This window comes from Myotis daubentonii, chromosome 4, assembly GCF_963259705.1.
Source record: "Myotis daubentonii chromosome 4, mMyoDau2.1, whole genome shotgun sequence".
Lineage (NCBI taxonomy): Eukaryota > Metazoa > Chordata > Mammalia > Chiroptera > Vespertilionidae > Myotis > Myotis daubentonii.
The window spans coordinates 5,061,636-5,077,183 of record NC_081843.1 but is presented as its reverse complement, the minus strand read 5'-3'; the positions used below and the strand labels follow the sequence as shown (position 1 = coordinate 5,077,183).

Genomic DNA, 15,548 nt, shown 5'->3' with positions numbered 1-15,548 from the left:
TAGAGATTTCACTATTCTGGACATTTAATATAAATGTAATCCTATAATATGTGGCTGCTTCTTCCACTTGGCATACAGCATTCAAGGTTCATCTATGCTGTAGCAGGTATTAATGCTTCATGCTTCTTATGCCAAATAACATCCCATTGTGTAGATATACCACTTTTTGTTTATTCAGACCTGGCCAGTGTGTTCAGTGGTTAGAGTGGTTGGCCTGTCCACCCAAGGGTCACGGGTTCAATTCCAGGTCAAGGGTTTGCTCCCTGCCCCTAGTCAGGGCGCATGCAGGAGGCAACCAGTGAATGTGTCTCTCTCACATTGATGTTTCTCTCTCTTTCTCTCCCCCTCCCTCCCTCCCTCCCTTCCACTCTCTGAAGAGCAATGGAAAAAGTATCTCCAGGTGAGGATTAACAACAACAAAAAGGTATCACTTGCTAGTATTCCACTACGTGCTGCCTCTCACCTATGGTCTGGAACCTGTGATTGTGCTGTGGGGCTGCCCTGTGCCATGCAGGGCATTCAGCAGCGTCCCTGGTCTCGACCCACTAGTGCCAGTTGCATCCCCAGAGTCGCAACAAACAAAAATGTCTCCAGACATAGCCCAGTGTCCCCTGGAAAGAGGGAGGGCAGAACGGCTGGCTGAGAACCACTGTTTTTTGAAACGGTGATGAACGCACCGTAAAACCGTGTCTTCTGCACATTTCCTCCCAATGCCGTGTTCAGCGACGTCATACTTATCATGACATTGCCACATTTACACCACAGCAAGCGGAAATCGCTACAAGTGAAGGTTTGAGTAACTGTCCTTTTGACTGTCTTGGTTGAAAAAGAGATAAAAAATATTCATGATGCAGATTAACTTAAAAGCGTTGGTGCCTGTCATTATATTGTGCTGGCACAGGAAACTGAAGAAACATTCTCCAGTGTTATCAGCAATGCAGCTGCTCGTATCAGCGGCAAATAAACGAACTTCCGGTTCTGACAGAGATCGTCCTTTTTTCACCTTCATCTTACACACTAAAGTACATGAAGGTTCAACCAATATTTATAATGACCAATATTTATGTCAGAATGTCACAGCCCCATCAGTCGCAACCATAAGTGGGTAGCAGATATAAAGTTCCACAAAAAGTAGCGAAAGCATCCTGTGAGAATGCCCTGACTATACAGAATTTACAATAGTCTTTTTAAAAATATATATATTTTATTGACTTCAAAGAGGAAGGGAGAGGGGGAGAGAGATAGAAACATCAATGATGAGAGAGAATCATTGATTGACTGCCTCCTGCACGCGCCCTACTGGCGATTGAGCCTGCAACTGGGGCATGTGCCCTTGGCCGGAATTGAAACCAGAACCCTTCAGTCCACAGGCCGATGCTCTACCCACTGAGCCAAACCAACTAGAGTGCTCCACATTCTTTTATTTATTTATTGAATTTATTGAGGTGACATTGGTTAACAAAATTATATAGGTTTCAAGTGTACAATTCTATAGTAGATCATTTATATATTGCATTGTGTTCATCACCCCAAGTGTTCCACATTCTTTATGTCAGTAACGTTTATAATAAACTTATATGCAGATGGTGCACACCTTTCCTCCCACCCGAGAGCCACGGGTGAACACTCCCGGCGCAGCACTGGCTGAATGAGCATGGAGATGGGAGACACGTCACCCGCCTGCCAGATCCCCTCCCGGCACCAGGCCTGCCCTCACCGTCTAACGCGGGCCGCGGGCCGTAGGACCGGCTGTGGGTTATCTCTGCCCACAGGCCCGATAATCGGCCTGACTGAACCGCATGACACTGTCAATATCTGACCATTCCTGACCTACAAACATGGTAGTTTTGTGAAGTTCACCTTCATGTGTACAAGGCTTGTCGCTGCAGCAATTTCTGTGATATTCAAAGAATGGAACCAACCCCAGTGCCCATCGACAGGGCACAGGTTGGTAAGCACGTGGCACCCATGCAACAGAAGGTCACGCAGCTGTGGAAAAGAATGAGGGAGCTTTCTCTGCACCACGAGGGGAGCTGTGGATGCTGCCGGTGAGAAAGCCTAGGGCCAGGTGGGCACGTGGCAGGCTAACTTTGGAGAAAAAAGGGTGAAAATACACTGTGTTGGTAGAAGGGAACCCTGTGCACTGGGTTAAGCAGTGTCCCTCCCCGTTCACGTCCACCCAGAACTTCAAAATGGGGCCTGATTTGGAAACAGGACGTTTGCAGAGGTTAAGATGTTGATTAGTTAAGTTGAGGTCATCCTGGGGTAGTGCAGGCCCTAAATCCCATGTGACTGGTGTCTTTTTTTTTTAATCCTCATCCAAGGATATTTTTTCCATTGTTTTCTAGAGAGACTGAAAGGGAGGAAAGAGGGGGAGAAAGAGAGAAAGAGAAACATCGACGTGAGACATATCAATTGGTCGTCTCCCACATGCGCCCCAACTGGGGTGGGGAACCTGCAACCGAGGTGCGTGCCCTTGACCAGGAATGGAACCCAGGGCCCTTCAGTCCACAGGGCATGACTGGTATCTTTATCAGAGGAGAAGAGACACAGAGACGGACAGAAGGCCATGTGAAGACAGACACAAAGAGGGGAGTGACGAATCTATACGCCAAGGATGCTACAGATGCCAGCACCATGAGAAGCTGGAAGAGACAGGAAGGAGGAAGCACAGCTCTGCCAACACTTTAAAAAAAAAAATGTTTTTACTCATTTCAGAGAGGAAGGAAGAGGGAGAGAGAGAGATAGAAACATCAATAATGAGAGAGAATCACTGATCGGCTGCCTCCTGCACGGTCCGAACCCTCAACCTGGACATGTGCCCTGACCAGAATCGAACCGGGGACCCTCCAGTCCGCAGGCTGACGCTCTGTCCACTGAGCCAAACCAGCCAGGGCCCTGCGACACTTTAGTTTTGGACTCCTAGTCTCCAGAACCGTGAGAGGATGAATTTCTGCTGTTTGAAGCCGCCTGGTTTGTGGTCATATATTATGGCAGCGACAGGAAACTAATACACTGTGGAATTCTATACAACAAACTAAAATTTTAAAGAAAATAAAGGTTTTGATCAGGTAAGATAAACCTCTTACCTATTCAAAGAGTTAAATAAATAAAGGACTTTGGAGTGCCTTCTTCTGGTCTGAGACCCCTCCCCCCAGGCCACATCCAAGCCAGTGAGGAGGGCTGGTACCCGGCCACGCTGAGCCCAGCCTCACCCAGCCGCCTATCCATCCACGTGCTCGACAAGGGCTTCTCAACTTCTCCGGGGAAAGACTGAGTTTTGTAGACCCTGACGGGGCCTGCTCACTCGGTGCTTTCCTCACTGTGCCCATGGGCCAGGGAGGCGGGGGAGCGGACCTCATGGGCTTCCCGCCCCACATCCCGCAGTCTCAGACCCCACGCAGCCTCCCCTCCTGCGCCACCTCCACATGCCGCAGGCTCTGGCCGCACCGATCACCTCCAGTCCTTAGATCCGCCAACCTGTGTGCGGCCCCTCTCCCTGAACTGCTCTTAATCACCATTTGGCCTTTAGGTCTAACTTAAATATCATTTTATTCATTGATTTCACAAGCAAATCCTAAGCACCTACTATGTGCTGGACTGTTCTAGCCTCTAAGGGCACCACTGGAGCCAGCGCTCGGGAAGCAAGCTGACCCTGGAGCCCCAGGCAGGACCCTCCCTCATTTGTTCCCACCTGTCTCTCAGCTTCTCCCATCACCCCTGCTGCACCTGCCTGGAAATGGGACTGTCACCTTCCACTCAGTCCCCAGGCCGGGGACCCACTCTAACTCAGAAGTGGGGCTCTACCCAGTGATCAGACCCCAGGCTGGGGAAGGTGGGCTGGGGAGGCCGCCGCTGGCCCCAGCCCCTCACCTTCAGGGCGACGTCGGCCAGGATGTGGTGGGGCAGCTGCGAGTACAGGAGTCCCAGGCCCACGATGGCCTCCAGCTCGCCCAGGTCGGCTGCGTGCTCCAAGTGGAAGATGGCCGACTCACGGTCCCAGTCCTCGTCCTTCTCACAGAAGCGCCCGCCCTCGTGGTATCGCACCATGGCCAGATGGACCTGCCACACAGATGGGGTGCTGGCTGGGCAGTCTGGGAGGCGACGGCCACACCCCAGGGCCCCCAGCCAGCCTGCAGGAGGCGGTCATGAGCGGAGGTGAGTGCCAGGTTAGTGCAGAGAGGGCTCTGAAAAGGCATCACCGATACCTTCCCCAGAACGGACTTCCCGATTCTCTTGCCAAGGTCCAGAGCATTAAGCCTGTGCACTTCCAGGGCCACGGTGGAGGGCCTGGGCAGGTGGAGGCGGGCGGGGTTAAGGAGGTTCCACTTCTCCACACAGACCTGAAGGGAGAGAGCCGGGCATGGCATGTTTCCAGGCCAGAGAGGCCGGGGCTGGGGACAGACAGGCGTCAACAGCTGTCAGCAGCTCCCACGACATGAGCCTGGCTGGCCAGGCAGGAGCAAACCCTGATGGTGTCGAGTTTTCTAGGACAAACAGGGCTCCATTTCTAGTCACTCAAATTCTGTCAGCTCGTGGGCACCGAGGGCCTAGGACAGCAACGGGACACAAAGGCCAGCAGCACAGACCGCAGCGGCTCAGAGAAGTGCGCCGCTCACTTGTCAGTCTGGGTGAGGCCGGGGAGGCTGGGCCCCAAGCGGCCCATTGGCCCGCTCTCCACACACCAGAGTCAGATCCCTCTGCTTTCCTCTGGACATCAACCAGGTGCTCCCGGGAATGTCTCCCAGCTAAACGCAGCCCGGTTTTGCCCCACCGGCGTGGCTCAGTGATTGACCTTCGACCTACGAACCAGGAGGTCACGGTGCGATTCCTGGTCAGGGCACATGCCCAGGTCACGGTTCGATTCCCGGCTGGGAGTGTGCAGGAGGCAGCTAATCCATGATTCTCTCTCATCACTGATGCTTCTATCTCTCTCTCCCTCTCCCTTCCTCTCTGAAATCAATAAAAATATATTGAAAATATTAAAATAAAAAATAAACACAGCCCAGTTTACAGGTTCCTCCAGAGCAGCGCCAGGCGGATGTGTGTGCCAAACACGCGACAACACACGGCGGCCCCGCGGCAAAGGGTGGTCCAGCTCAGAATGCTGGTGGTGTCACCATTGAAAACCGTGCTGTGCCTGGCTGAGCCCTGACCCGACCGGGAAAGAACCCCTGGTGAATCCTCTGTGCGCCAGAGGGAGGGGAGGGAAGCCTGCGGCGACCAGGGCAGGCTCCAGGCGGGGGGTGTGACTGAGGACCAGTGGGAGAGCAGCAGCCCGGAGGTGTGCCCACAGGCAGGAAGGACCTTGCAGGTGGGAGAGCCTCCTCAGTCTCTTAGGCGGGAGGCGGGAGGCGGGCTCCAGTGCTCCACAGGCAGCTAGCGAAGAGCACAGGCTCCCGAGGGTGGTCCCTCCCTCGCCCGCCAGAGGGTCAGGAGCGCCTAAGGTAGCCAGGAAGCTGGGAGGCTAACAAGACTTGTGTCCTCATCCTGAAATGGGGGAGAGCACATCAGCCTGTCTCCCTGGGTGTCGTCAGGAGGAAGTTAATTAATGCCACGAGCGGCTCTGTGGGCGGGGCTTGAGCAGTGAGCTGTGGCTGCTTGATCGCTCCCCCAGGGCGGGTGATCCCGGCTTCCCTCACCCTCCCCAGAGGTCCCCACCGTCCCGCCCAGGCAGGGGCTCAGAAAGTATTTGCCCAGGAGATGGGCTTCTTTGCACCGTTTCCTTTAGGGGATTGTGAGGCGCCGGGCAGGCTGCGGTGGCGTGAGGGGGAGAAACAGAGGCAAGCACGCAGCACGGCCAGGGGTCCTCGGGGAGCTTACCCGTCCGCAGCTGCCCAGGCTGTCTTCGTCCGACTCGTCCCGCTGGCTACCGTTCGAGTGGCCCTGATGGACGCAGAGAATAGAGTTCCAGAGAGCAGCTTCCCCCAGGGCCGGGCTGGCCAAGAGCCTCCTCCCGAGAAACTCCTCTCAGGGACGCCCGCCCCCGGGGAAGCTGGAGCCCGCCTGGCAGGCCGAGCGGGTGCTGGCAGCAGGCGGACCATGTGCCGGAGCAGCCACAGCCTTCCTCACGGGGGATCCCAGGCCTGGCTCCCGCCGCATGTCTTTCCTGCAGGACAAGGCTAGGCCAGAGGGCTCCCGGAGGCGCCCTGCGGCCAGACTCTGGCATTGGCACGGCTGGCGGGACACGCTGTGCCACTGCCGAGGCCACCCTCACCGAAGCCGTGGGAGCTGCCTCGGAAGCCCGTCCCCTGGCTCTCCCAGTGCCTGGGAGCTGGGCCAGCCCCTTACCCAGCATCCTCTCCGCTTAGCCACGTTCAATCCTGTGCCTAACCCCACCCTGGGCTCCTTACTGCACTCATTGGTCCCCATTAGCCTGTTTTATCTTGGGCCCTGCATCCATCTTTTCCTGAAATGAGCTTATTTAGTAATTTATTCATCATGTTCTCATGACCCACTTGCGTTCCCCCTACCTCTCTACCCTCCCAGACAATGAGGGAACAGAAAACTGGTCTCATTTCCCAGGAGTTCCCTACCTGTTCTCGGGGCTCTGGGTCATCCAGCTCACCCCGCTTCTCACTGGGGTATCCACTGTCCCCACTGTTCTCAGAGTCCTGTGGAGAGAAGATGGCCCGAGATCTCAGTGGGCCTTTGAGTGCCCGGGGGTGACATCTGGACATGCCAGCCGTCTGCTTCCTGTCCTTTCCCCATCATCTCACTTAACATCCTCCCCTTGCCCTTGCTGGCTGCATGACAACCGGGCAGTAGAGCTAGACTGCTCGGCTCAGGTCTGACTTTGGGACTCGCCAGCTGTGACCTTGGACAGCTGCTTGCCCTCTCGGTTTCCTTCTTATGGGGACGCATTACAGCACCCACGTCAGAGGCTGTGAGAATGGAACTGACAGTGGAATCACAGGAAGTGCAGTGTTAAGTGTGGCTCGTCCATTTCACAGGCAGGAAAACAAAGGCTGGGTTAAGGGTTAAAGCCACAGATGAAATGCAGCCTTGGGGCCCATATTACTACAACTACACCCTCTGCCCAAACCGCACAGGTCACCGGCATATTTTATTTTTGTTCCAGATCTGAGTCCTGTTCAGAAAGGAATCTGGTGTAATTTACAACAGCTAAGCCCACCATAATGTATCTACCAGCCTTGAGTTCTGCATCACTATTCAGCTCCCACTTTCATTACTTTCCTTCTTTACTGAGGAGTATTTCAAACACACAATAGGAGCGGAGACCACGGTGAACACCCCTCCTATCCCCGGCCCTGTCACTCTCAACAGTAGGCCGTAGTTACTTTGGATCTTGCATTTTTATTTACTTACTTTTGTTAATCCTAACCTGAGGATAATTTTCTATTGATTTTAGAGCGTGGAAGGGAGGGGGAGAGACAGAAAGGGAGAAACATCGATGTGAGAGACACATTGGTTGGTTGCCTCCTGCACATGCCCTGACTGGGGCTGGGGATCAAGCCTGCAACCGAGGCACATGCCCTTGACTGGAATTGAGGGCCATGCTATAACCACTGGGAAAACTGGCTGGGGCTAGATCTTCTATTTGTAAAAGGAATTAAAACACTACTGTCCAAATGTAGATCTCTAGTGCACCCCGCCCCCCCCCCCCCCCGCCTCTCTTCCTCCTCTAGATAAAGCCACTCACGTGGACTCATACTTCCCATTTGTGGTTTCCCTTTAGAAAGCCATTTTATTTTACTTATGTAAGTATCTTTTTAAAAGAAGCTTGGCATCGCTAGCTTAAATGTGAAACGTGTCTCACTCCCCGGAACAGGCAGGAGCCACGCAAGCCCACGCAATGCGATCCTGGTCCCTGGTCCGGCTGGGACCCCTCCACCCGGGCGCCTACAGGCCTCCCTGCCAGCCTCCCCCAGAGCCTGTATCTGTGTGAGCTGAACGGCTGTTCTGTTGGGTGTGTTTTCCCCAATTTTTAAAATTGAGGCGTTATTTACAGACCCCCAAGCTGCAGTGTTCAGGGAGTGGAGTGAAGGCTCCTTTTGAACATGGACCGCAGGCTGCACTCAGAAGCTCCAGGCGGCCTGCTCCTTGCACCCCTGCCCCTCCTTCGAGAATCATGACCGAGCTGAACATCAGCGAGCCCCCGGCAAACCCCAGCTCCGGGCCCTGGGTGAGGCAGCCAACCTCCCCAGACTGAGGTCTCTTCACCTGAGGAAAGGGGGACTACCCATCTGAGATGGAGAGCGCAGGCCAAGGGCAGCAGTCAGAGGGTGAGCCTGAGCACCGGCTCTATCGCCCAGTGACCAGGAGCAAGTGGCCAACCTCTCTTGCCTCAGTGTCCTCAGGTCTGAGTCAGGGAAGCTCAGAGGCCTGCCCAGCAGTGGTCACGGGAGGGAGCAGGCGGCCGAGGGCGGAGGGAGCGAGGCATGTCGCGTGCTAATGTCTGTTAAAAGGACGAACTGAAGCATCTACCAAGTCCCCACATGGCGTCTGCCCTCGGTGATGATCCGTGTGTGTCAGCTATTCTTTTTTCCGTCCCCTCAACCATTCTGAAACGCAGCCAAGAGTGAACTTGAACCTTTGGAGCCATCTGAGGGTGCAGTGGTGGTCTGGGCGAGTGTGACAAACCTACAAAGTCTGAATTTTAAATTTGACGCCGGGATATGTTTGCCTGAATGCAAATATGATGCTTTCCGTTTCTTACCACTGAGCCCCCAGAGCTGCAAGAACCTGTTCCATTTATCCAACCGAGAGCCCCAGCTGACAGTGCCCCCTCCCCAGCACAGCTGTCCACACAGGGGCCAAGCCCGCTGAGGGCTGAGCCGCAGCTGTCTCTGCTGCTGACCTGGTTCCTCTTCTCTAACCAGTTCATGGAAGGGAGGCTCCGGCTCTCTCCGAAAACACTGCTGCTGTGGGCGGGAGGCTGAGATTACCTGTGCCCCTACCCCCTCCGTCGGCCCCTGGCCTGTGCAGAGCAGACCGGGGCTGCCCACCTCGGACCCTGAGCATCACCCTCAGTTCCCATGGACTGTCCTCTCCGCCCAGCCTGCTCCTCCTGCCCGATCCTCACCCGGTGGTTGTCGGGCTGGTCGTGATCTTGGGGGGCCATGTTGTCCAGGTCGCTGAACACTGGCCAATCTGGGCAGGAGAAAACACAGACAGATGATGTGCTGGGGCCACTGCTGGGAAGTCCCCAAGACCAAACGACAGCCTAGAGCTGACTGCACCTGGTGAAGCCTTGTTTTATATTTTAAAGATGCAAAAAGAGGGAGAAAACTGTTGTCAGCACCCGGGGCTACAGTTCTCTTTCCTCCCTGAGAACTTCCTCCAAGTCTCGCCAGCTGTGGGCCCTGAGCAGGCGGCTTAATCGGGGTTGTCATAAAGCAACATGTCTGTAAGCACGTGTGCAGGGCCCGAGGCGGCCCCCACGGGTGCAGCTGTGAAGGAAGAAAGGCCATTTGTACTTTGGGGACCAAAGAAGCGCGCCATGCCGGACACCGGAGGGCAGAGCAGCGGTGTTGGGGCGTGGCTCCGCTCCGTGACGGGTGGACATGACCATGCTACAGTGGGGGTCAACGTCCCAGGCCTCCGCCGCCACAACCCTGACAAGGCCCATATGCAGACCTGGCCTGCTTTTCCGGAGTGCGCAGTGGGGACCCCAGATGGCTTCAAATCCAGCCACTTCCTGGAGGGCCCCAGTCTGTCTCCTGCTTTGAGCTCCCCTGAGCCAAACCTGGCTTGCCTCCTGATTTTTTCTTTTTTAAACATATATTACTGACTTCAGAGAGGAAGGGAGAGGGAGAGAGAGATAGAAACATCAATGACGAGAGAGAATCATTGGTCAGTTGCCTCCTGCACACCCCGCACTGGGGATTGAGCCCACCACCCAGGCATGTGCCCTGACCAGGAATCGAACCATGACCTCCTGGTTCATAGGTCAAAGATCAACCACTGAGCGACACCAGCCGGGCTGTCTCCTGTTTTTAGGTGGTTTCTTTAAGAATGGTTTTTTCCTTTTTAAATGATTGAAATAATGAAAAGAGTCATATCTCCTGATATGTGAAAATGACGTGAAATTGAAACTTTGATGCCCACAACAGGAGCGCTAGCACACGAGCCACGCCTGTCTGCGTAAGCCGCACCTACACTGCGCTCCGACGGCGAGGGCAGACTGTGCCCACAGAGCCCACCACATTTACTCGGGCTCGGACGCTGCTCAGTGGCTGAGCGTCAGCCTGTGAACCAGGAGGTCACAGTTCGACGTCGTCAGGGCACATGCCTGGGTTCCGGGCTCAATCCCCAGTGTCGGGCAGGAGCGGGCAGCTGATCAATGATTCTCATTATTGACATTTCTATCTCTCCCTCTCCTTTCCTCTTTCTCTGACATCAATAAAAACATTAAAACAAACAAACTTGTTTGCTGACACCTGCTCTGTGGAGAGGCCTAAAGACTTCTTTAACTCGGACACCGGAACCCTCTCCCGCTCCGCTGCGCCGGCCCGGCCGAGCAATGGCCACACCGTCCTCCACAGCCCCAGAGCCAGCCAGCTGTCACCTCAGCCTCAGAAATGGTGGTTTTTCTCCTGGGACCTAGTCATGTGATGCTAACCCACTCCCTAACGCTGCGCACCCTCACATTCCTGTGAGACCCTGTCTGTGACAGAGATGCCCTTAAGTTACTAACAGTCTTTATTTGTTAATACCTTATTTAGAATTTCTGCATTACACATTTATGAGTGAGGTCTGAATACAGTTTTCTTCTTTGGTGTTTTGTCAAGCTTTGCTAGTTTCCTAAAACACACTGAAACGTTTTTTCTACAACACGGGTTATTTTATAGCATCCCGATGACCTGCGTCTTGAACTCGCTGTGAAACCCTCTGGGCCATGAATCTTTTCAGTTAGTGTGTTTAAGTCTAACGTTCAGGGAAAGCCAGTGTAGCTCTGTAGGCTGGCACCTGTCCCTCCAATCACAAGGACCCGTGGCCAAGCATCACTCACGGAGGTGCTCCAGCTTCTGGCTGTGTGGCGTGGCTGAAGATGGGGAGGAGGAGAGAGAGTCGAAGGTCACGTCGCTCATGTTCTCGTCTCCAGAGTTCTCCGACAGGCGGAGGAGCAGGGGTGGCCGGCTCCCAGAGAGGGTCCTCACTAGGGGGCTCCCACACTTTTCCTCTGTCCCCCTCAAGATGGTCTTGGCTGATTCCTGGAGAAGTAACAGGGACCTTCATGTCACAGAGGCAACGCTGGGAATGAGGAGCTCCTCTTATCTGTTGTTGCCCTAGGCTCCTATCCATGCCCGTTTAGGGTCTGGTGGAAAATCTAAAAATAGTCTGTGAGGATTAACCCAAAGGGGCATCTGGGAGCCGGCCAGCCACATTCCTCAAAGCGCGGACCACACTGCCAGCCCTGAGCTGGGGAATTCACATCGCTGCACGTCCAGAATCCCAAGCTGGTCTTTGCCAACGTTCTTGTATCTGGGCCATGCAGGGGTAGGGAGTGGGCACATCCTCAACACAGCCAGGCGCAAGCCTAGCCCAGCTATTTGTCGACAAACACAACCTCACGCACACGCACACGCCACACACCTCTCTCCCAAGCTCTGCTCACCTGGTCTCCTCACTCTGGTAAAAATGGGCCCCAATCAAGCAGACCCCAGCTGCTCTACTAGTGGACACTCAGCTTAGTGCACTGACTTGGGAGGGAGGAGGGGCACAGAAGGGACTGAGATCCCTCCGGTCCCGATGGTCTTCCATTAAGCACTGCAGGCCGGGGCCGCCGTCACAGTGAAGCGCAGTGTGTGGCCCGGCAGTACCCCCCCCCCCCCCCCACCACCGCAGGCTCCCGCGGGGCACCCACCAGCAGCTTGGTGTTCTGATTCACTGTGTCCTGCTCTCTCGGTGACAGGTCGAAGGGAGTGAGGCCCATACTCTTGCAAATGCGGTTGCAGGCGTGGGAGTAGAAGAAGAGCGCCATGCCCCGGACACCTGCGGACAAAGCAGCGGTGTTGGGAGCATGGCTCTGCTTTTTGACGGGGGTGGGGGCGGGAGGGGGCATAACCATGCTAAAGGGGGGGCCGGGAGGAGTGTCAAACGTCCAGGCTTCCATCGCCACAACCCTGACAAGGCCCATACGCCCGTTTTCCTGAGTGTGCAAGAGCTGGGAGAGCTGAGGGAGGGTGAGTGGTCTCCGTGGAAACAGGCTGCCTTTGCCCATCTACCTAGGTTGCCATCTCCAAAGTCAGTGCCCTTCTCGGTGTGGATCTGCGGGTCGGTGTAGAGGTCGCCCACACCCTGGATGTCCACCACGATCAGCTGGTGGCCGGAACGCTCAAAGGTGAAGTGGCTGAAGGCCTGTGGGGGACAGGAAGGAAAAGGTGACAGGAGACCAGGCTGCGGGCACTGCCGGCCACCACTCGGAGCGAGACCGGACGTGGCAGCTCCACCCATGGGGGGCCTTCTCTGCACAGAGGCGCTGCTTAGAGGACAGCGGAGAAAGGGGTCCTGTCCAACTGGGCAGGGGCCTCAGGGGGCTGACAGAGCCGGAAGGAGCCAAGGGTGCCCTTGGGAAGCCCCACCAACTTGAGGGCCGCAGGGGGGAGACCCTCCCCAGAGGGACCCCGCCCCGGGGCCTCACCTGCGGCGTCAGGCGCGCGTCATCACGGACGAAGCCCGAGTTGGAGTTGTACTTGGTGTACTTGCCCTCGATGTAGTGCTCCAGGTGGAAGAGGGGCGAGCCCGGCCTGTCCTTCAGCTCCACTACACACATCTGCACAATGTCCACCTGCGGGGCGGGGCAGGAGGTCAGGGCCCGGCGGCAGCTCCTCTGGGGCGGAGTCCGCCCGCAGCTCTCCGAGGCACAAATGCTGCCTGTCCCCAGAACCCACTGCCCCTTTCCTCTGGGAATGGAAACCCCTGCCATGGCCCGAATGTGTTCCCCTCCCCAAATTCATGTTTGAGTCCAGTGGCTCCCAACATGGGGTACATGCCCCATAGGGGGCAATTTGAATTTTAAGGGGGGCAATTTGAGAATGAGTTATTAAGAGTGAAATTTTGCACTTTTTATGGTTCTAGGGGCCTCGTAAACAGTATATAAATATATATTTTGACACATTTATGCATTTCAGTTTTCTGTTATAGTTTTGAAACTTTATTTGCAATTTTTTTATCACTTCATATTATTTTTTTTTAACAACAATTTCTAGTGCTCTCTTCCTCAGTACTTCAACTGTCCTTTCGTTCTTTTATTTTTCTCTTTCATGGGTGCCATGTTCTTTGGAAGCTTGTTTAGACCAAGTTAATGGCCTTTTAGGCTTCCTCCGCGTGAATAGGAGCTCGCTTTTTGAAGATAAGAATTCTACATCACGGGGGAAAGCATCAGGATGTTAGGGATGCTTAGGTGGGGCGTGGCCAAAAGAAGGTTGGGAACCACTGGTGTAGTCTTACCTTCTAAGCAGTGGTTCTCAACCTTCTGGCCCTTTAAATACAGTTCCTCATGTTGTGACCCAACCATAACATTATTTTCGTTGCTACTTCATAACTGTAATGTTGCTACTGTTATGAATCGTAATGTAAATATCTGATATGCAGGATGGTCTTAGGCGACCCCTGTGAAAGGGTCGTTCGACCGCCAAAGGGGTCGCGACCCACAGGTTGAGAACCGCTGTTAAGGTGACGGTATTAGGAGGTGGGCCCTTTGGGAGGTCATTAGGCCGGGAGGGTGGAGCCCTGATGAGTGGGATGGCTCCCTCCTTCCACCATGTGAGGTCCCAGCCAGAGTGCTGGCTATGAGCCAGGAGGCCCTCACCAGAGGCGACCATGTCAGGCTTTGATCTTAGACTTCTCAACCTCTAAAACTGTGAGAACTGCATTTCTGTTGTTTATAAGTTACCCAGTCTGTGGCCTTTTGTTGTAACAGACCAAGTGGACCAGGACAACCCCCAACCCTGACTATTAGCAAGAAGACACTGCTGGGCTGGCCTTGCAGCTAGGTGTAGCCATGTGACTGAGCTCAGGCATCAGGAAGTCCTGCCGGCTGCTTGGAGCGTGGCGCTCCGGAGGCGCCCAGGAGTGTCTGGGACGAGCAGGCGCTCACACAGCCGGAGCCCGGCACTGTGCACTGCCGCCAGGCAGAGGCAGGCGCCCTGTCCTCGAAGGCCCGCAGGCGGCAGGAGCTTCCGCTTGGCCTCCTCTCTCAACGCCTGCGGCTCATGTGGAGACGCCACCTGGCAGGGGCTTGGGAAGCCTGGGTTTCTGCGCCCTGGCTCCATCTCTGCCTGTTCAGGCAGGTCACTCAACCCCTTTGGGACCTTGTTTCCCCAGGAACAGATACCCATTCCCCTCTCCTCCTTCTGCTTTCTCTTGGGAGTCACAGCCTCAGTCCCAGAAGGACCCACATTCCTGGTTCTAATGGTGGGCAAACAGCTCAGGCCTGCCCAGTCCGCATATTTCCTTCCCCCGGCCATCGTGATGGGTTCAGAGACAGGGACCCGATTTCATCAGAGCCAGTGAAACCCGGTTCTGAGACTTTCACTAGAACTTCTGGGAAAACAGGCGCTGTTTAGTCAGGATTGCTGGGAGAACAGAAAGGGGGCTGCAGCTGCGGGTGGCCGACATGCCGCTACAAGTCGAGGAGCTGCCCGGGAGGGAGGCCAACTTGAGATCGAGGCAGATTCCCAACAGCCTCAGCTTGCTCCTGGACCCAGCCATGCCTGTGGTCAGTGCTACTTCTCAGTCCCATGAGGCAATACATTTCCCTTTTGTATGAAATCCTTTTTGGGTTTCTGTCATTTGCAAACAAAAATCCTGGCTATCAGATCCCATCTGTAAATGGGATGAAAACCTTCCAACCTGGTTCCAAGCGCTGCTTTCAGGAATAAACCACTCCGCACATACAGCCTGGCCCTCGGTGCCCGATAGATGGCGGCTGCTATTAGCTACTACAGTGAACGCCATGAAGAAGGGAACCTGTGGCTGGCACCGCCATGGCCTGGTGGCTGGACACTGTCCCTGGACACCTGGGGGGGCAGGTGGCAAGGAGGGGCCACGCACCTGCTTGGGGGGCTTGTGCCGATTGTACTCCTCTCCCCAGAGCTTGGCCTCCATCTGTAGACGCACGTCCTCAAAGTACACGCTCCTGTCCACCGGCTCAATGTAACGCTTTGCCACGTAGTTGGAGGCCGCCTTCCACTGCTGGGTGTGCAGGAAGTTGGACAGCTTTTTCCTGGGGAGAGGCAGCAGGGGCGGCCTGGGCACGGGCTCACCAGGGACCAGGCCTGAGCCCTCCGGGTGAGGAGACCTGGCCGAGCCAGGAACAAGACGCGGGAGGTGGGAGGGGCTTCCCTACTGCCCTGCATCCTTCACAGAGCTGGGCAGGAGAACCAGGGGACTTTGGTAAAGGTCTCCTAGCCCAATCCCTTGGCCTCCAAGAACCAGAGCTGAGATGCATAGGATACCATTGAGCTCATCACCCCACAACCAGGCCCAATCTATGGTCCCAGGGAGAGCTGATGGAGAGGCGCTTGGGCTAAAGAAGCACAGACCACTGACTCCATCCCTACGCGGAAATGGCACAACAC

General features: G+C 55.2%; 1 protein-coding gene across 6 annotated transcripts in view; it reads right to left on the bottom strand.

Moving 5' to 3' along the window:
• The window catches only part of EEF2K (eukaryotic elongation factor 2 kinase), a 57,596-nt gene that overhangs the window by 10,339 nt on the left and 31,709 nt on the right, over positions 1–15,548 (bottom strand). For 3 of the 6 annotated variants that reach the window (XR_009452451.1, XR_009452447.1, XM_059692051.1), the window contains exons 6-15: positions 15,022–15,193; positions 12,608–12,754; positions 12,192–12,324; positions 11,831–11,958; positions 10,976–11,177; positions 9,047–9,114; positions 6,537–6,614; positions 5,824–5,886; positions 4,209–4,343; positions 3,874–4,062 (exon numbers count right to left, since the gene is read on the bottom strand). Coding sequence is in view for 1 of the 6 variants with exons in the window: in XM_059692051.1 (XP_059548034.1) it covers positions 3,874–4,062; positions 4,209–4,343; positions 5,824–5,886; positions 6,537–6,614; positions 9,047–9,114; positions 10,976–11,177; positions 11,831–11,958; positions 12,192–12,324; positions 12,608–12,754; positions 15,022–15,193 (1,315 nt within the window). In the remaining 5 variants the exon portion in view is untranslated. The remainder of the gene's footprint in view (positions 1–3,873; positions 4,063–4,208; positions 4,344–5,823; positions 5,887–6,536; positions 6,615–9,046; positions 9,115–10,975; positions 11,178–11,830; positions 11,959–12,191; positions 12,325–12,607; positions 12,755–15,021; positions 15,194–15,548) is intronic. The other 3 variants (XR_009452449.1, XR_009452448.1, XR_009452450.1) reach the window with 3 other exon arrangements.